This window comes from Echinops telfairi, unplaced genomic scaffold, assembly GCF_000313985.2.
Source record: "Echinops telfairi isolate 266 unplaced genomic scaffold, ASM31398v2 ScPeMD7_7422;HRSCAF=8460, whole genome shotgun sequence".
Lineage (NCBI taxonomy): Eukaryota > Metazoa > Chordata > Mammalia > Afrosoricida > Tenrecidae > Echinops > Echinops telfairi.
The window spans coordinates 3,281,826-3,303,124 of record NW_022111322.1 but is presented as its reverse complement, the minus strand read 5'-3'; the positions used below and the strand labels follow the sequence as shown (position 1 = coordinate 3,303,124).

The 21,299-nt window shown below is 40.3% G+C and overlaps 1 protein-coding gene across 1 annotated transcript in view; it reads right to left on the bottom strand.

The window, feature by feature from the left end:
• Positions 1-471: 471 nt before the first annotated feature.
• Positions 472-21,299, bottom strand: part of NPHP3 (nephrocystin 3) — a 45,115-nt gene continuing 24,287 nt past the window's right edge. Inside the window, 18 exon segments of the mRNA XM_045297804.1 lie at positions 472-1,944; positions 1,947-2,023; positions 2,621-2,736; positions 3,239-3,364; positions 4,375-4,615; positions 5,749-5,876; positions 6,631-6,706; positions 8,027-8,268; positions 8,442-8,631; positions 9,345-9,467; positions 10,008-10,102; positions 12,371-12,535; positions 15,426-15,564; positions 16,890-16,972; positions 17,396-17,498; positions 17,847-17,944; positions 18,391-18,534; positions 18,776-18,925. Of these exon segments, the coding sequence (XP_045153739.1) occupies positions 1,820-1,944; positions 1,947-2,023; positions 2,621-2,736; positions 3,239-3,364; positions 4,375-4,615; positions 5,749-5,876; positions 6,631-6,706; positions 8,027-8,268; positions 8,442-8,631; positions 9,345-9,467; positions 10,008-10,102; positions 12,371-12,535; positions 15,426-15,564; positions 16,890-16,972; positions 17,396-17,498; positions 17,847-17,944; positions 18,391-18,534; positions 18,776-18,925 (2,421 nt within the window). The 3' untranslated portion in view covers positions 472-1,819.

The following is a 21,299-nucleotide window of genomic DNA, read 5'->3' as shown; positions in this document are numbered from 1 at the left end:
CACCATACAGCGCTCTGAATTATATTGTTTATACATAACTTGGTAGGTAAAAATTCACAGCTATCAAGTAAATTCCAACTCATTGTCACCCTATACAGTAGTACAGTAGAACTATCCCTTTGAGTTTTCAGTTCAGTTGCAGTTAACAGCCCAATACAGAGCATGCTACACCACCAAGTGTCTTAAGTTGTCTCTTAAACTAAGGTGACTACCAGACATCTGAGGATGTAGTTAAACTGCAGATTCTTACTCTAGCTCTGGGGAGAGGCTCGAACGTCCGCATATGGAGCTCCCAGAAGGTGCTGAGGATACGGGTTCAGGGACTACCTGGGAGAATCTAGGTCTTGGAGAACATTAACCCAAACCCTGTAAAACTCATCAAGTCCCTCAAGCTGAGGAAACGCAGAGTACTGGCAACATTCAAGTCTTGTAATGTTCTTAGTTATGCAAAATGTAGACTACTTGTATAAATTGTAGTAGAAAAAAACCTTAAGAGTTCACTTTTATTTCAGAACACTGAAGTACATACTGGAATTGTACAAATATTAAAATTATTCATATTTTAAATTATATATACATATATTAACCACAAAACAATATCCAAAATGTTGTTAAAAAAAAAAAAAAGCTAAAATGTGAAAGCATTTAATTTCCAGTATAAAATGGCAGATTGGGTTTGAGGTAAATGGAGAGACAGATGTAGGCCATTTAATAGAGAATATCATGTCCCTATTTGGTGAAAGGTCAAACAATGCCAGTAAGTTTGACCGAATGCTGCTGGTTTAATAACTTCCAGCATTATTCAGCTACATATTACCGTTAGATACCATTGAGTCAGTACTGATTCAACGACCGACCACGTACACAGACTGAAACACTGCCTGGTCCTGGCACTATCTTCACAATTACTGCTGCGCTTAAGTTCATTGTTGCAGTAACTATCATTAAGGGTCTTCCTCATTTGCTGACCCTCTACCAAGCATGATGTCCTTCCCCTGGGATTGACTCTTCAGGATAACATGTCCCAAGTACGTGAGCCAGTATCTCACCATCCTCGTTTCTAAAGAGAGTGCTGGCGGTGCATCTTCCAGCGTAGATTTGTTATGACTGTCCATGGTAATATTCGATGTTTTTCACCACCGCTCTTTGTCCAGCTTTCACATGTACATGAGACGCATGGAAATAGAACGGCTTCAGTCAGGTCTACCTCTGTCCTCAAATGCAGTCTTTGTTTCTTAACACTTTAAATAAGTCTTTTGCAGCAGGTTTGTCCAATGCAAATGTTAGTGTTAGGGTTACAGCCATTAAACAACGCAGAGGGAGGGATTGGCCCAATCAAGAAAAAGAATCTTTTAACCGCAGTAATCAAGGATTCCCACGACTCGATCTTTGCACTGAAGAGAGAACTCAAGGCTTTCAGAAACATCAACTATTTAATCTTTTGAAACTTTTCTTTGAGGTAGAGGGCTGGGCCAGACTGAAAGCAAGACGGGATGAGTCATGTGGCTCTGAGGAGATGAACAGCGTAACGGGGTTCTTGACTTTGTCACCTCCACTGCTGTCAGCTCCCGAACAGAGCGGGCCAGCCCAGCCTCATGTCGTCTTAAAATTCTAATGTGTCGGCCTCCCGGGACCCCGCGGAAAATAGGGAAGTCAGGGGTTTTATCCAGTTAGAGCAGACATGATCAGTATTCAAGCTTCAAGGAACTCCGATACAATTTTGTTCAAATATCAGTTAAATTATACAACTTAGAAAAAAGGAAGTTGTCTTAAAAACAGAGTTTTAAATTCAAATGTTCAAATACTTCCTAACCTATCCTCAGGTGAACTGGAACTGTTGCGATTCCCTTGGTCCCTGGTGAAGGAAAGCATGCGGAGAGCGCGTCCTTTGTAAGCTAAAGGCGTCTCCACTTGATGAGTGCTGAGAAGGAGCCTTCCCCCCGGGAGCGATGTCTCTGCTTCCTTTATTGCCATTGCTCTCTTGTACAGTTCAGCGGCCTTTTCAAAATCTCCTTCTTCATAGCTTTGAGGGGGGAAAGCACAACCACAAAGTCTTAAAGTCAGAATTAAAATAAGCTCTTAATGCTATGTGACCTGTTGGGGCACAGAAGAACAGTGAATAATGTCTCAACTTCTTTCTTCAGCGAGCTCCCTCAGCAGTCAGGCTGCTGTGGATGGTTTCCGGGACCCTGAACAGCATTCACACGGTGTCCCAATGGAGGTGATCACATTGCTCAGGGAGCCCAGGCGCTCTGCAGCCCGAGATCAGCAAAGACGAGCTAGAAAGTCGACATTCACGTTCTGGCAAATTTAGCTCAAGAATAGCAAACTGCCTCTATTTCCTCCAGAGTCAGTCACGTTACAAACGTGAACCTTCCGTGATACAGACTAGATGACACAGCCTTCACTCCACTTATTCTGGAGACGACCTTACTATTTCTTTCTTTTTTTTAAAACCGTTTTATTAGGGGCTCATTCTTATTTCTTGATGTACATCAGCATCCATACCCTCCCCTACCTACTGTCACCCTACCACCAAGAAAAAAGCATGTCCCTCACAGTGAGGGCTTCTGTGATGAGTCAGATTCAAGCTGTTCTAAAGGTGCTAAAGATTTCTTACCTAAGCACTGCCAAATTTTTTAATGTTTCTCCAACTCGAGGATGCATCCGACCCAGGCTGTCTTCATAAATCTTTAATGCTCTCTCATACAATGGCAAGGCTTCAATGTGTTTTTTCTTAGTAAGAAAAAGTAATAATGCATAAATATTAGGTTTCTGACAATGTATTCTAGACTAAGCTAACATACTTAGTAAACACTTCATAAATGCCAATACTCCTAAAAGATCTGGATAAGCATATTAATTAGTGACTAGCCATAGGGAGAGTAGTATAATCATTGGAATTTAATTTAAGCACAAACCTGTTTCTTTATTTCCCAATGGGTTCCACAACGAATCTTTACCCCTCACTGGAAAATGCCATAAGCTTAAAAGTGGAGAAAGGGAGGGAGCCTCCAAAATTTTTAATAAAAATGAGTTCTATACCATAAGCTTAAAGAGTTTTACAAGTTCTTACAAATGTAACTCAATAATATCTCAAGTATTAAAGGAAGCATGGGCAGATAAGTAATAATCCTAAAGTTTCTTCAGTTATTTTTACTGTGTTACGCCTGAGTCAAATTTACATTTTATACTCTATGAAGTCATACAATTTTACAAGTTAAAATGTGAGGCTTACCATTTGGCTATAGAGAACAGCTAAGTTCACCAGGGCAGTAGCTACACTAGGATGCTTTGGGCCAAAGGATTTCTGACGAATTTCAACAGCCAACTCATACAAAGGTACAGCTTTGTCAAGTTTCCCCTAAAAATTGAAAGTGAGTTTTACTAAGAATATTAAGTCATAAATACCATTACCCGCCAAATCCTTCATAGATTAAGAAAACTGTCTACTAAGAGTTAGGTGGAAATAACAACAGTGGGCTGTATAATACTCCAGCATCCTTCAGTGCCAGGAAAACCCAAGGACCAGCCTATGCAGCTCTAATTGCACCAAGCGGGAGCCAACTGTTTTTTTTTTGTTGAAAATAGCTAAGTAAAACTTATAAAATGAAAGAAAAAAAACACTTTATAAAATGCTCTGGAAAAAATGACCACATTTAACTCAGTCCATAATCAAGGAAGAGTGAAATAAAAAGGCTCGTTTAATCATCTACAAAGACCCCTCGTCAAACTCAGGTGAGTTGTGTTATCTGTATGTGTAGTTGACACACACATCTTGATGCTGGCTTCACTTTGAAACTTCTGAAGCCTAAGAGGGTAAGCTGTCCTTAGAATGCTGATGATTATGGAAAGGGAGGAGAGGAAAGGGGAGAAAAGGGAAACTGATAGCAATGATAGATGTATAACTCCCCCTCAAGGGCTACATAAGATATGAAAAATATATATATAATAAGGGTTCACAGGGGTAGGTTGGAGAAGGGAGGGAATAAAGATGAACTGCTATCAAAGGGCTCAATTAGAAAATGTTTTGAAAATGATGACGTTTGTTCAACTTTGCTTGATATAATTGATTTATGGATTGTTATCTGTAAGGACCCTCAATAAAATGATTAAATATAAATAAATGAAAATAATTTAAATGCAAAAAAGAGAATGTTGATGAATGCATTTGCATTTGGATTACATTTTTAATGAATTCACTCTAGAATCTTAGTAAGTCTAAAGTAATATTTTGAAATCTTTTAATCAGTTCTGTTAAAAATTAATATCATTTAAATGTTGAAAGAACTGATCTAACAAACATTTTTGCTGGTAGTAATAATAGCTTACTTGTTAAATTATGAGACACGAAAGCATTGGAAGGTTGCTTACCATTTTCTTATACAAGATTGCAAGGTGCTTCACCGTATAAGCCAGAGAAGGGTGGTCAGGTGCTAATGCTCGCCTCCGAATGTCTAGAGCTCGTTCATAGAGTTCTTCTGCTTTATCATACTGTTTCTTTTCATTGCAGAGAGCTGCCAGATTATTCAGAGACTGGGCACAGTCAGGGTGGTCTGGTCCTAGAACTCGCTCCCTCATCTCTAACGAACGCTTCAGAAACTGGTCAGCTGTGCTGTGAACAAAACGGCAAATAGTTGGAACAGTATATTTGGGTAGTGAGAATCCGTAGCCCTGGGTAAGTGGTGACGTGAGATGTTTTACTCTTACATCCAAAGCCAAAGCCCACTGCGGTTTCATGTGACCTTCTAGGACAGGCTCGAACTGTCCCACAAGGTCTCCAGAGCTGTAGTCATTTTGGAGCAGGCTGTAGCAGCTTTCTTCCGGGAGCAGCTGGTGGGTTTGAACCACCAAGCTTTTCGTTAGCAGCAGAGGACTTTGACCAGGGAGACTCCAGGGCGTTGTCTTAAATCCAGGGCACTGAAAATGAAGGATTCGCTCAACAGCCTCTTTTTGCCATCTCCATCCTTTCCTGCCTTTACATTAAAAAAAAAAAAAATTCTTTCATAATAATTGAAAACCTAAAATTTCTTGAGGATTGCCTCAACTCTCTACTTCTTAACGCTAAACCCTATCAATAGTTCCAAGACAATATTTATGTAATTTTAGCATTATGTAGTCCAAATCACAAAAGCAAACCCACTGCCATCACATAAATTCCGGCTTGCAGTAACCCTCGATGGGGTATCAGAGACTAACTCATTTTGGGAGCTGACAGCTGCCTCTTTCTCCCCGTGTTATGCATTAGGACTAACGAAACAAAAGATCCCTTCAGGGTTCATAGTAAATCATTTTTAAGCAAAGAATCTTCTGAAAGGTAGAATAAGTGCTTGTATTTTCCTGGAATCCAAAAAAGTCCATACATTTTTTCCCCCCAGAAAATACAAAACACCATTTTGAGTTTTATTAGTGTCCAAATGAGCAATAAAATCAGCAGGCATCTACATTCTGCATTTTTTTCCCTGTGAGCATTCAAAGCTAATAGCTGTTTAAACTCACTTCATAAAGATATAAAACATACTACAGAAGTGACATTCATTTTTTAAGTACTAAAAAAGCAAGGTGAGAAATTAAGTAGAAGACCCTGGTCTTTGTTGTGTGTCTGTGTTGAGAGCATATAATCGAATATGACATTTAGCATGGTTTTTGATCAATTTTTCCTAGATGAAAGTTGGTATAAATGTACAGTAGCTTTGTATGCAAGAGATGAAATGGGTGTGTGTGTTCATTCCTAGCCATGATACTCACTCCAGGTTATTTTGAAGATAGTAGAGGACGCCCAGTTCATTGAGGGTGCGAGCGTTGTCGGGCGTGTCCTTCCCTAGCGTGAGCTCCTCTAGCTGCAGGGCCCGTCGGCGCAGGAGAGCAAAGCCGTGCTGGAGCGGACACAAAACAGTCAATCACTGAGTGTCATCTTTGGCTTTGAGATAACAGACTCAATTCCTTAAAATTCCCTTTTCTTCTGCTTTAAAGTAAAGAATTACTTTAACCATTACACTGAATTAACCTAATGGTAATTAAGAATATATGCATGCATAAGCTTAAATATATTAAAAACTCTTAAATGCAAAAGTACAAGATATTTATTTTTCTTAATCCTATTAAAATGACTATGCAATATGGAACTAGACTTCACAGTACTTCAGAAAGATTTGGAAACAATTAAGTTGCAAATATTTACCACCTCCACCCACTGTTAAAACACTTAAACATGAAGTGCTTAAAGGTGAATATAGGATTTTAAGTTATGAGAAAGGCATATGAAAAGTTCAGGTTTTATCAGCAACGTAGACAAATGAAAGCTGTGTCTTTATCACTCCAGGGAAGAATTATTCCACATTTGAGTCTAATTAGTCATAGTCCCCAAGTCCCTTGTATTTCCTTTTCCAACTCTTTAAGGAAAAGAATTGAGCCAGCTTTTAAAAATGGAACGAAAAAGACTTTGTAAAAGTCTTTGATTGGACTGATATTTAAATACATGCAAATCAATACACAAGTGTCAATGAGCACGTGTCCAGAAGTCACTGTCCAATGGGAAGCTTCCACGTGTGAGGTGTGTGCACTGCAGGATGGGTCCACAGGTGTGCTCTTGCTCGTTCAAGACCCAACGCAAAAGAAGTCTCTCCTTACCAAGTTGCCTTTTCTCTTAGTAGCTTTCTGGCGAATTTTAAAGGACTTTTTTCGAAAATGTTCAGCTTGTTCATATCTTGAAGTGGGGGAAGAAAGGTCAAACAAAAGAATCAATCCAAAGTATCACATTCCCGTGAGGAGACAGTCTTCCTCACCAAGTGTACAACCTTTTCCTCGACTTAAATACAGCATTACTTTTAGCAGTGGTTTTCATATGAATAAAAAATCTCTATCCGAGTTCATAAAATTAAATCCAGTGAAACAAAATAAATCTAGCCTCCAGAGAGTGGGCATTTAATTGTTGTTTGAATCTCTAATGGGCAACCTAACTAAATGAAAACGCTACAATTTCAGTTTGCCAGGCCACCTTCTGTACAGGGTGAGTTTTGGTCACACAGATGCCTGTGATTCACACAATATATATGAGAAACACTGTCCTGAGAATTAAATATTGTCACTTCATGAAGTAGAAGAAATTATTTCTGACAGAAGCAGCCATGCCATTCAGTGGCTGCCTAGCAGACAAATGAGACTTCAGATCATACAGGGGCTGGCAAGCTTTTTCGCTAAAGGACGGGCAGCAGATCATCTAGGGTTTGTGCGCATATGGCTCTGTGACAACCACAGAACCCTGGATGCAACCATGGACAATATATACACCAAGTGATGTGGCTGTGGTCCAGTGACACCTGGTGGGGAGGAGCGGAAGGCTACATTTGTTTCCTGGGCAGCAGCTTGCCAACCACTAGACCAACCTAAAAGGAGCTCTGGTGGCATAGCGGTTTTCGAGTCGGGCTGCTAAAAACCAGGTTGACATTGTTCAAACCTACCAGCAGCTTCCCCGGAGAAAGACGAGGCTTTCTGCTCCTGTAGTGATGTACACTCTCAGAAACCCTCGGGCAGATTTACTCTGGCAATGCAAGGAAGAGGGCTTTGAATACAGAAGGAGCCCTGTCAGGTAAGCACTGTACTGCTAAGCACCAGGTCTGTGCTTTTGAATCACCATCCTTTCTGGAGAACAAGACTTTCTGCCTCCGTGAAGATGTACGGCCTGCACAGGACTCCTGTGAGTGGGTATATACGTATATACTCCATGGCCGGGAGCTTGGTGGGTTGGGTTAAGTAATGCACTCAATTTTCAAAGCTCATCAGTGAGTAAGATAAGATTCAAACCCAGGATTCTATGACACGTGATCATCTAGGAATGAGTCCTGTAGTTTCAGTTTTCTCTGTTAACCCCAGGAAAACTCAGACAAGGGAATATTATTTGAACATGGTGCATTCAAAACAATACAGAATAGGGAAAAATTGCACCAAACAAGGTTTATCACATGAGTCTATTAAAAAACATGAAACTTCCCCTCATCAACCAGAGACTTCGTGATGTAATTCTTACTTGTTTTGCTTCTGGTACAAAGTCGCCAGTGCCTCAAGTTCCCGAGCAGTCTGTGGATGGTCGGCGCCGTAAGCATTCTCTGAGATTTCCAGTGCCTGCTTATATAGCTGTTCAGCATTGCCGAACTTCTTCCACTGCACGTACACACTGGCCAGCTGGTGGAGAGACTGAGCTACTCGTGGATGATCTGGATCCAAAGCTGTTTCTCGGATTTCTAGAGATCTCTGCAAAGGCACCACAGCCTGGAGAAAAGGTGAAAGCCAGTTCCAGGCTGTGAAAGGCTGTCGGCTCGGTGGTCTGGTTAGCCATTCCAGCTCTGAGCGCAAGACAGGACAGCTTCTTAGGGAGAAAGAGAGCAGAGTATAGCCAGACCTCACGAGAACCTACCCTGTCCCAGGCTCCCCGGTGGAGTTACCTGACCGAGAAGACCCAGATCCTTGAGAAACCGCCCCAGGGTTTCATAAAGATCAGCTAAGCAAATCATGCTCGCCTCGCCATCACAGTTTTTCTCATACTGCTTCAAGGATTCAAAATATTCGGCTGCCATCGCACTCTTGTCTTTGCCAACAAACTGCCAGTAACTCAGCAGCTCAGCGAAGTGGCCTCTGTGTGAAGAAATGGCCGTCGTTTCATGAGCCGCGCACTCACCTGTGCTGTTCAGCTCTAAAGAATGAATCCACATTCAAAGAAACATGGACAATTGGACTAGGGATCAGAAATCACTGAAGGAGGACAATGGGAAATTGAGGAGTGCACGCAAACAAACTGTGCAGCTATGTTGTGAGAAATGACTGCGTTTCTGAGTGAGGAAGTAAAATCCTCAGGCAGCCCAGGAGGTCGGAAGCTTGACTCACAAGTCCCTGAAGAGACAGAATGCACTTATGAATGACACGGTCACGCTTCCGTCTATTGGAGAGCAGAGTGATTCGGGCTGCTCTTTTCAGATAGCTGAAGGCCGGGTGGCTAAGAGTTACGCTCTCACGCAAGAATAGAAGCTTTGGTGCAAAAGAGGTTGAGCCTTGGCTTCTAACCAAAAAGTTGGTGGTTGGAACCTCCAGGTGCTCCTCAGGGGAGATGTGGAAGGTCACCCCCTACCTAAACCTGTAAGGTCATGATGGACCAGACACATGTCTTCTTGGAAAAAGTAGATCTCACAGCATGGTTCACACACTCTTAAACTTTCTCCCATACAGTTTGGACCACCAATTAGCCTAATTTCTAAATTGAAAATATCATTTATTTCCGTTGTGAAGTTGAACGGCTGTTTCAATCTGTCCCCCGCCCCCTCATTCCCCACCCCCAGAGAAAGGTTTCTTACCGTTTATAAAGGTTTTGCGAGAGAAAGAGGTTGAGAAGGCAACTGTGCAACATCTGCTTGCTTCCCTGCTGCTGAAAAAGCCATGGCAGCTCATCAGCACTTCGCCAAGTCACCCTGTCCTGACTGTCAGAGAGGGACAGCAGGCACTCAGTAATACCGTCCCACCATGAGATTGCCTCAGAAAGCCTTCAGCAAAATGCTGAAGAGAGAAAAATGTACTGAACATATACCTCAGACTCATAATACATAACCAATTACTGAACCAGTCCAAATCAGACGTATGGCCAACCTAACTGAAAAATTCTATAAGACAGGATCACCGACCAAACTCTAAAGGCATTTTCCAAATACTGAACTATTTAAAAAAAACAAAAACAAAGAATCTTAAATGGGTCTACTAACACAGACACACACATATATAATATATGCACACACATCAATTACTTAACTGGAATATAAATAATAAAATTATCCTGAATTGGGTTTCCTTGCAAAATTCTAAAACATTCATCCAATCTTATCTTCTTATGCTCTTTTTATTTTAATAGAAAAGGAAGAGGTTTTAATTTGTTCTGTAACAAATTTTCATAAACATAAGAGATAAAATAAGGATGGACACAAGGGAGAGTGTGCTGTTGACAAGGATTAGGGAATTTATACTACCTTAGCTGCTGGGTGAAATATTTGATGAGCTTCTGCCTATACGAAGAAATAATGGTGGGGCCTTCCATATACTCCAATCTTACTGTTTCCCAAGCCTAGAGGAAGAAGAGAACAATATTACATTTTATTTCCTGTATGTCGCCAAACAGCGAATGAATGTTAAAAAATGAATTTATAATTGTTTTGATTCTATAATTATATAACAAAAATGGTACTAGGATCCTTAAAAAATTCAGGCTATACATATATGGAAAGCTGATAATAGAATAAAATTTTCTATATGAATACTTTAAGAACTCAAAACAACTTCATTCAAATGCTTGTTAATACAATGGGCTTGCAAAATGTTTGTGGTAAAATTCCATTATCTCTTAATTCCATTTTTTCTCAAGCTCTTTGAAGCCCCCTTGTCTGTTAGGAATCTCAAAAATATGGAGTGGCACAGTATTAGAGGTGACATAATCAAAAGGAACACAATAAAGGGGGTAATTAAGCCAGGGAAACCACAGTCACACCACAAATGCAAAGCATACTCCAATGGGAACTTCCACTTGTGTTCATAGGTTGCAGCAACAGAAGCTAAACTTGCTGCTAGACACTATTTACCAAGCCTTTATAACGATGTGCCATATGTCTTGTCTAGTGCCTCACACAGACTAAGGGCGGTTCACAGCCCCCGTGGAAGGCTTTTTAGTTTGCCCAAGGCTCACAGAGAACTTGCCCAAGATTGTATGGCCAAGCTGAGAAGGAAACTAGGTTTGTAAACAAGGGCTGGATGACTAAATGGAGCTCAAGTTCTTTATTTACAGATAAGTTTATGTGTGTCTAAGGATCCGTGGAGAGACAAGGAGCTCACCGCTCAGCTGCTAACCAACAGGCCAATGGCTGGAACCCATCAGTCACTTCTTGGTCTGCTTCATTAAAGGTTCATAGCCTCAGACACCTTGTGGAACAATTCTGTTGTCCTATAGCATCACTGCATAGAAACTGATTCCACAACACATGAATTTGGCTTCTTGGTTTATATGTTACATCGAAGGAGCCCTGGTGGAGCAATGGTTAAGCGCCTGACTATCAACTGAAAGGCTGGCAGTTCACACCCACCAGTCATGGAAGAAAAGAGCTGGCAAATTGCTTTCCTAGGGATGTCAGCCTGGAAAACCTTAGAGGATCATCTTTGGCCTGGTGGGTTATTATGAGTTAGAATTACCTTGATGACACACAAAAGAACAGCCCATGTGTGTCTGCTGTCTGGTGAAATGTTTACTTGTTGGCTCAGCAACAGTCTTTGTAACTCCCACCTCACATGTGGATGAGACCATTTGGATTTGAGGTCCTGCTTGTTTTTCTGACGGATTTGGGTAAGAGGAGGTGGGGGTAGATGCTTATAGGGTTTTATGATTCAGGTATGACTGACTGTTCACAGGGAGAATTGGACTGTAAAAGCTTAGAACTTATCAGTTTTGCCAGCTTGCTGGGTATAAAGTGAGCCATCTCAGAAACAGGAGGGAAAGCTCTCACCACCATCGAGGAAGAAGAGCCAGAAATGGAGCATATTCTTAGAAGCCCAAGAACCCTGTGCTTTGAACTTTACCGAGGGACCCAGGGACAGGAAGCAGTAACACCAGAGAAGTGGCAGAGATGCGCCAGCAGCAAAACCAAGAGCCAAGGCAGGAGAAAGAGCTTGGGCTTCCTGGCCCAGGAGCAAGTCAAGTGCAGTGCCTTAGGGCACTTGTGTGGTGGGATGCCTGCAGGCGCTCGAGGAGCTAGGTTTGCTGACCCAGGGAGTTAGAGCTGAGCACCTCTGGGCTGAGACTTAGGGAGGAATGGCGTGTCCTTTAGGTATTTTATCAGCAGCGGTAAAACTGCCCAAGCAGGGCAGAGGTTAAGGGACTATGTCACTGAGAGGCCAAGGTCAGAGAGAGGCATGTCTGAAACATCTTAGAAGAGGTAAGAATTGTAACCTGCTAGCTTCCATGATAAACCCCATAATTGTGAGTTTGGTGTGACCCCTTCAATGAATTATTGAACCCCGCAAGACCATTACATGCCATGAGAGGTGACACACCATTTTTATAGTATTTATACCAGTAATTCAATGAAACATCACAATGAAACCTATGTCTTCCGTTTTTCAGAGAGAAAATGCTTTTTATTGTAATAGCTACCGCATAAAAGAACTACATTAACATGTGTACTATCAGCCAAATTCTGTATCTGACTTAAAACCACTGCAAAATATGTTTGCAATACAACTTTCAGACCTCAATTTGAGCTACAATTTAATATAGTAAGGCATTGTCAAACCAAGCAATGATATGTTGACACAATTAAGGAAAAACATATTAAAAGATTACACTTACCTGAAGATGTTGAAATTTAAGCAAGCCACAACCATAAGTTAGCACACACACTTTGTGTAGCCTGTGAATAAGGGAGGCCAGGAGAGCCCAGGACACCTCGGGGCAGACTTCCTTCAGTTCGGACTCACTCACGCCATCGTGACTAACACTGACGAGGCAGAGAATCTAGACAGAAGAGCCAATGACAAAGCACCTCCCTCAGTGATGGGTAGCCATTAAAACTATAATAACTACTGTAGACTTACAAACTTCCTGAAACTTTTAATTCAAATGAGTTATTAAAATCTAGAACAAATATACAATACTCACCAAAAGGCATTAATCAACAAAAAGTGTGAATATATAAAATCAGTAACACCAGCGAAAAGAGTTTAATGAAAAGTAAAGCTACATGAAATGGATTTCTGAACTGATGAGTCCTAAATGTCTGAGAGGCGGACTCGCTGTCCTGCTCCCAAACCAAACTCGGCGTCGTGGAGTCAGCTCTGATTCAGAGCAACCGCATCGGACAGGAGAACTGCCCCCAAGCATTCCAAGGCTGCAGCCTTTCTGGGAGGAGAGGCCACCTCTCTCCTACACCTCTCTCCTACACAGGCTGGTCAGCTCCAACCCCCAACCTTGCAGGAACCCAGCACTTCACCCACTGTGCCACCAGGGTTCCTTCCAATATTACGAAAATAAAAACCCAAGTCAAACCCAGAGCCAACAAGTCAATTCTGACACATAGTCACTAGAGTTCCTGAGGCTATAAAACATTAAGGGGCAGCAAGCCTCATCTCTCTCCTGAGGTGGGTTTGAGCCACTGATCTTGCAGTTAGCAATCCGTAGGAGACAACATATATAAAGCATTACTAAATGCACAATTGAGCTTTTGAAAAAGAAACAGAATCCCCTAGGTGCCAGCAGTGAATAGGAAATTGAAAATCAGAGAGCTCAGTGCTGGACCTACAGAGCTGCTGCCCTCTGGGCGAGGATAGGCAGCAGCCCTAGTAATTTAAGGGTTAGGGTTTGCACACCCACAGTGGGGATGGGAAGTCAGTCCTACGCCCTGAGACACCAAGAGCTAGAACTACGATGCCTGCCAGGACCTGAAAGCTGACCCCTCAGTGGAGGTACAGCCAGAGGCAGAGATCTGCTCAGTCAGAAGGTGACAGGAAAACTGGGCTGGGCATGGGGTGAGAAAGCAAAGCCCAGGAACCTCCATGCTGATAAATGAGCAGAGAAGTGGATTTAGGTTCGGACTATTAGAGTTTGGAAAGATTGCTAGATATAAAAGAAGTTTTCAGTAAACAAATTCCCATACGCTAGCAACAAAACAGTGAAAAACATTACAGAATACTTAGGAATCAATCTTAATAAAACATGTGCAGGACCTCTATGGAGAAGATAAAGCATTATTCAAAGACATTAAAGAAGATGTTTAAATAAATGGAGACCTGAAGAGGTTTCTATTTCCACTGACAGAAAGACATCATTCTCCCCAATTTAATCGCTAACTTCAATGCCATCCAATGAAAATTCCCAAAAGGGCACTTGCTGAGTCACTTCTAAAAATGCCTATGCGGAATGAGCCAAGCCAACAGGAAAGAAAACTAAGTAGTAAGCGGGGACATGCTCAACCAAATACCAAGGCTTACTTTAAAGCACGAATAACTAAGGCCATGTGAACTTGGCAAGGAAAAGACAAAACTCAAACAGAAATGTCTCCGCGTTGACCTTTGTTTATGTGAGGTTGATCTGATAGTGACATTACAAAGCACTAGAAAAGAGAAACTATTTAGTAAAGAGGACAACTTGGCAGCCATATGATAAGAGATTAAAAAGTAGATCCCGTACCTCACACAATGGATAACAATCTATAAAAATTAAGCATTTACATGTGATGAACAAAACTATATACAATTTCTGTGAGTACAATGGGGGCTTCAAAAAACTCATGGAAAAATGGAAATTAGAAAATGGAATTTTCCGATGAACTTTTTGAAGCCCCTTTGTGTGTGTGTGTGTTTGTGTGTATATGTGTACATATATGCATACACATATAAGTGGCCATTCCGTTCTAAAGTAAGTGTGAACAATGAATTGGTGATTACTAAACCATTGATCCTATGGATGGAAGTACAGGCTGGTGGTCTCGAACTGCTGACCTTGTAGTTGTTAGCAGCCATGCTGCCACCAGGACTCCTTCATTTAGGAATATGAACCTCAATTGACTCAAATTTTTCACCACTCTGCCCAAGGTCCACAAATAACTACGAGAGCAATTTGACTATGGATTTGAGGGTTACAAATACATTTACTTTAGAGTGAGTAGGGAGCCCTGATGGTTGGGGTGACACATTGGGATGCTAAGTACAAGGTCAGCAGTTTGAAATCACTCAGGAGAAAGATAAGGCTTTCTATTCCCATAAAGAGTTACAGTCTGGAAACCCACAGGGGAAGTTCTACTCTGTTCTATAACACTGCTGAGCTGGAATAGACTTCGAGTCAACTACAAGCACAGAATCTGTATATAATGAGGTCTGGTGATGTGTATGAATACCTTTACTATAGCAAAGGCTTTATGATAGCAAAGGATAAGCCATCAAAGAAATGCTGATAAAATGAGTTCATTAAAATAAAACTTTGTACTAAGAATGACTCTATAACATTAAAAGACAAAAACATGCAGGAAAAAGACATTTATTTGCAAACTCCATATCAAAAGATTTATATACAGAATGCAAAACATTTAAGAACGTCTATACATCTATATAAAAAATACCAACAACCCAATTTAAAAACGAGTAAAGGAGCTCACATGGAAATTCAAATGAGAAGAAACAAGAGTAGTCATTCAGTGCAAAGAGGAGGCAAGTCCTACTTCCTACCACACAGGGGCTGGGGACTTCCCAGCATGTTTGGAACAGAAAACAAAAACACACACAAACAAACGCACTGGCATCAAGTCGATGCCGTCTTGTATACTTAATGACAAATGAAAGAACTAGCTTTTAATTCCATTCGCAATAAAAACAAGAAAAATATTCTCTCTTGGAAGTTTATTACACTTTACCTGTTTCATCAACTCTTTATCCATATCGTTCCCCATAGACTCCTGGATAGACCGCAGAACAAGTCTATACAATGAAACTGTGTCTTGACACAGGAAACACTGATGAAGGGTTTGATCAACATTGCCTGCTCTCCCAACACTGTGGGAATGAGAATGGATTTAATTTCTTACCGACTGCCAATATTTGGGCGCATATAAGAACAATGTGGCCTCTATTCTTAATATGCTGTTATTAACAGTAATTCAATAAAATAGAGTCACCAATTCATTTAGTTCTACCATTTAACTCAATTTAATATGTGTATGCTGGGGTGTTCTATATGGCAAGCAACTGCTATTTGTTATGGAATAGCAAAACAAATAAATGAACCCTCTCACCCAGAAGTATGACATTTACATATATAATTAGAAATAAGTGTTATTTGTTAGTGAGCCATGCAAATTAAATTTGTTTAAAACCAGGATCTGAAAAACATAAGGCACAAGAAAGTGAGCAAATAGGGGTTTTAAGATAGTACGGGAGGGAGCTTTAAGTTTGTGAAAAAGAATCCATTCTCTCTGTTTTTTTCATGAGCTTTTGAAGCACCTTTCAAATTTATTGGTCATATTTATAACCAATATTTATGGTTGTGGGCTGCTTTTTTTCCCCTTAGAAAGGTCTGTAAGAAGGCAGGCGGGTGGCCCTGTTGAGTAAGCAGAGGACTGCTCGCTGAAAGGTCGATGTGGTCAAAACACACCAGCCACAACTTGGGAGAAGTGGAGGCGACCTGCTCCTGTAAAGACGTGAAGAGTTTCCGGAATCCCAGATAGGGTTGCTCTCAGTTAGATGAGGGTTGATGGCAATGGGCTTTTTGGGGTATGTAACGTGAATAAACAAAACAAAAGGCCTATAATCAACCAAAACAAACCTGCTGCCATCAATTCAGATTCATAGGAACACTACAGGACAGAGTTATAGTGTTTGGGTTTCTGAGGCAATAAGTCTGTATGGGAGCACACCCCCATAGTTCTCTTTCAGAGAGGCTGGTGGATCTGAATTGCTGACCTTGTGATTAGCAGCTTAAAACTTACCCTTTAGGATAGCAACTGACCAAACACTGGAGCTGCCCACACATACCTGCATTCAATGACACCTGAAATAACGCTTTCATATTTCAGTTGTTTCTCTTTTCTGAAACTATGGACCTCACGCAGGAGGGCAAAGATGGCCCGTGTTCTGCCACCTCTCATAAGAAAAAGTTTGACGTGATGAAAATGAGAACTATATGCAGCAAGTTCTTCTACCCCATCTCTGGTCATAAACACAGTCCCATTCACACAGGTGGTTAGTGTCACTGTTAGCATGGACAGAATCCGAGGGCCCCAAGAGACTGCCGCAGAGCTGAGTTCTCCCTTTCAGGGGCTAAGGAAGTCTGCAGCAGACACAGAGCATGCAGAAGACCATTTAAACGGATCACCACTTACTGTGCAACCATTTTGCCGAAAAGGGTGACATAAAGGGCATTGCAGGTTGTAGCAGAACGACAGTGCCGTTCTAGCTGCTTCTCCTGCGGCAGTTTACCAAAAACGAAACAAAAATATAAAAACCACCCTGGAATTAAGCAGTTTTTACTACTAAGCCACCAACCAACACCCCAGTGGAAATGACCCTGTCCCTGCCATGTCCTCAGCGACCTCACCACCACGCTGCAGTGGAAGCGTCTTGCTGTGGACAGTCTTCCGACTGCAGACTGAAGAAACACCCAACGTAGAATTGCTTTTTGCTTCAAAATGCCGTCTTAACATTTTATCTTAAAGTAAGCCTTGAGACCAAATTCTTGGTTATTTCTACATGTCACTCGTTTGAGAGAATGCATTTAACCAAGTAAATACTCTTGTCCTAACAATTACTCCGTTTCTATATTGAATTTAAGTCTCATATAAAATGTTCGACTGATAGTGAAAGATGGCATGCAAGGAAAAATTCCTACCTGCTCTTGACTCAACTGAATGTCCACAGAGTGGCATTCTGCAATTATAATAGATTTTGCATCTTTTGGATTCAAAGGATCGAGATGAAGTGTAGGCCATAACCTTTTAGAGAAAGAAAAAAAAAGATCTTCTAAGAAGATAGATATATATAAACAAAAACAAGTTAAAATCCCATCACAGGAATTGTATTTTTAATACTATATAAAATAATCAAAACAAATCTCTTATTCATATTACATAATACTTATTTCACTCATTGTAACATAGGTAGATATCATTACTTTAAGCAAGTACTCACAGAAAACAAATATGCTTGATACAATTGATGTACGGAATACTATAAGACCTGTAAGAACCCCTCATAAAATGATTTAAAGTAGATAGAGTCACTGAAATAACAACAACAAAAACAGCTTAAGTGATTGGAAAGAACTAAAGTTAGCAGCATACCTCCATGCTGGTGGGCATGTTTCTACATTCACAGAAACAATTACTCTTACATTCACTGGCAGTGGGTCTATCAGCCATTTCATGTGTTTTTCAACTTGCTTAAAAATATAAAAACAAAATTCAAAATCTATTAATTCAAAAGCTTTCCAAACAACCCAATTGATGAGTCCCCAAACAAAGCGAAACTCCCAATGCTGTCTCTTATGCGAGTAAGCCCTTTGGGGGTGGTTTAACCCAGAATGGTGGAGAACAAGGGGCAACCACATTTGTCACTGCTGGGATTTCTGAACACACGGCTCTAAAACGATGTCCAAATGACCCCTCGGTTAATTGCGGTCGCTGTTCTTTCTCATGAAGACATTAGGGTCGACCGGATAACCGCATTTTGTACCCAAAATAAACATCAACATTTTAATTTACAATATATCATCTAAAAGGCTGCTCTAGTTATCATTGATAGTTTTTGCCTCCTTTTGAGGGTATTAATAGGTTACAGTGTATTAAGCAGTACAAAGTAAACAAACACACAAAGTAAAAATCGTACCTGAACTTGATCGATAGAATCAATAATGACGATGATATTGCCCTGATGACGGGCAGAGAGCTTTTCTAGCCAACGCGGAAATTCCTCTAGAAGCTTAGCAGGATCCAGTGTCAGAGCAGATACCGACCAAGAGTGCTGCATCAACTACCAGATGAGAACATGCATAAGTGGCAGTTACAGTTTACCTTAGACCTCTGTCCCCACTCTTTAAACAAAAGCTGAAGTTTCCAAGAGGACCCATATGTATTGTGCTACTCCTAACCTTATAGGAAATTGAAATAAGAGTGTGATTGGATATTGGTTGTATCAGCAAGTACTGTCAGCTCCAACCATATCTGAATATAAAAGAAAATTCTGATCGTTTCATAAGATGGCATACTAATACCTTTAAAATTAGTCGTTTAATAATCAAGGAAGCCTCTGAGCTGGTTGACAAGGGCCTCCCCACAAAGTGAGAAATGATTAGCGTGTTAGGGGAATTCTTTTGTTGTAACTGAATCCTGAAAGAAAAAGAACTTTTACAAGAATGATGAGGCTTTCACAACAACATATTAAACATTAAGTACTTTCTGACAAGAACAACAATCACTTTTCAATAAATCCAGGGAAGTTCCTTTGTAGCCCATTCTCAGATCCTTTTAAATAAAGTTTAAAAATTATAGACTCAGTTTCAGCTACAAATTGAGATCAACTAACCTATCACAAAATAGTTTACATGGGAGGTTAGGGTATTAGTAAAATGAACATTAACCTTTAATTAAAAATATATTACTAAAGGAAAAAGACATTTATCTGTTAGGTACAAAAATATTAACTCCCAAACATAATTTTAAATCAAAGGGGGGGAAAAAGAAAAAAATCAATGTAAACAATAATTATGAATGAAAATATACATATTTCTACTAATGTCCACTGCTGTTGATACTGACTCATAGAGACCTTATAGCACTGTTCTCAACCTTCCTAATGCCGCACCCTTTAATACAGTTCCTCATGTTGTGGTGATCCCCAACCATAAAATTACTTTCATTGTTACTTCATAACTGTAATTTTACTACTGTTATGAATCATAATGTAAAATATCTGATATGCAGGATGTATTTTCATTGTTACAAATTGAACATCATGAAAGCATAGTGATTAATCACAAAAACAATGTTATTATGTATTGTGAAATATTCATTTCTTTTTTTGAAATATTCATTTCTAATGACAAATAAATGAAATTTTGTCTTGAAGCTTGGTGTAACATGGGTAACAGTTTTCACGCTGTGTACTCATAAGAGGGCGTATCTGCATGTGGGCGGACCCGCCTGGAGATGGATAGAGAAGCAGTGTCTCGGCTCCTAAGACCATCGGAAATAAGTGTTTTCTGATGGTCTTAGACGACCCCTGTGTAAGGGTCGTTCGACTCCCCAAAGGGGTCATGACCCACAGGTTGAGAACCGCTGCCTTATAGGAGTCAGTAGAATGGCTCTACAGGGCTTCCTAGGTTTGTTGATTCAAACCATCAACCCCTCGGTTAGCAGCCAAGCACTTAACCACTCTGCCATCTGGTTACTACTGGTATGAGTAGGAATTAACCACGACATGAAGCAACAATAATATTCTCAACATTAAAAAAACAAAAACCCTAAAATGAAAGATTGTTAATTTATGAAGGTTAACACACAATCTGAAGAACGAGTCTGGAGTCATAGGTATTGTGATGATATTTTCATTTTGATGTCCATATGTGGATAAGTTAAAAAGCTTTACTACCAAATCATAGAAACTTTTATTCAATAAAAATACCCAAATGTGAAGCTATTGTTTCTCAACATATCCTTTAGTTAGGTCTACAAGTTTCTGAAAATGGTTTTCATCTCTCTAACACTTCTACCCAAGAGTTCTGGACTCTTTAATTTACACCATGTCAGAATAGCCGTTTTGGCGTTCCTCAGGCACTCAGACTGTGTTCTTTTTAAATGTTCTCGAATTTTAGGAATAAAAAGAAGTCTGACTAGGCAGGATATGGGAAAGGTTTCCCAGTAAAACTCTTGTAGCACAGTGCTTGCCACCCTCAAAGAATGAGCAGGGGCTGTGATGGAAAACATTCCCAAATGCAACTTTCCTGGCCTTTTCCTCACGAATGCAGTTTTCAAATTTCGTAGCATTTCTTCGTACTAAGCCCCTTGGAAATTAAAAAACAACAACTGGCCCAGTAGATCCCTAGAATGCATTGTTTTGATCCAATTTTTTCTTGAAAACTCTAAACAAGACTAAGACAAGTGTATTCCTTTAAGGACTTAACATGACCAGAACTACTGAATTCAGAGATAGGCTTAAACTCATACCTGTATGAACTGAAAACCTCATAGCAGTACTTTTTGACTGACCCTTAGCATCTACCTTTGACTTGTTGTTCCAAATATTTAAAATCCCTATGGAACTTTTAATATGAAGCAAATAAATGAAAGTAAAGGCACATCATCTCCATAAATCACATAATCCAGCCAGTCACACTGACCAGTCTTACCCAGCATGCCTCTAGCTCTTCCCTGCATCATTTGTGTACCCATCAGGCTCACATTTCCTATTCTTTTTCTCTGTATCTTCACTCTAACATACAAATTATAAAATTTATTCTATTCTTTATTTCATTCTTATTTTATTAGTAAATGTTTAATATAGGCCATGCAATGGCTGCAACAATGACTCAAACATACCCACTAATCATGAAGGTGGCACAGGATGGGTTAATGGTTTTTTCTGTTTCAAAAAAAGGGTGCCGGGAGGGGGGAAAATGAGGAGCTGATTTTAAGGGCTCAAGTAGAAAGCAAATGTTTTGAGAATGATGTTGGGAACACATGTACAAATGTGCTTGACACAATGGATTTATGTATGGATTGGGATAAGAATTGTACGAG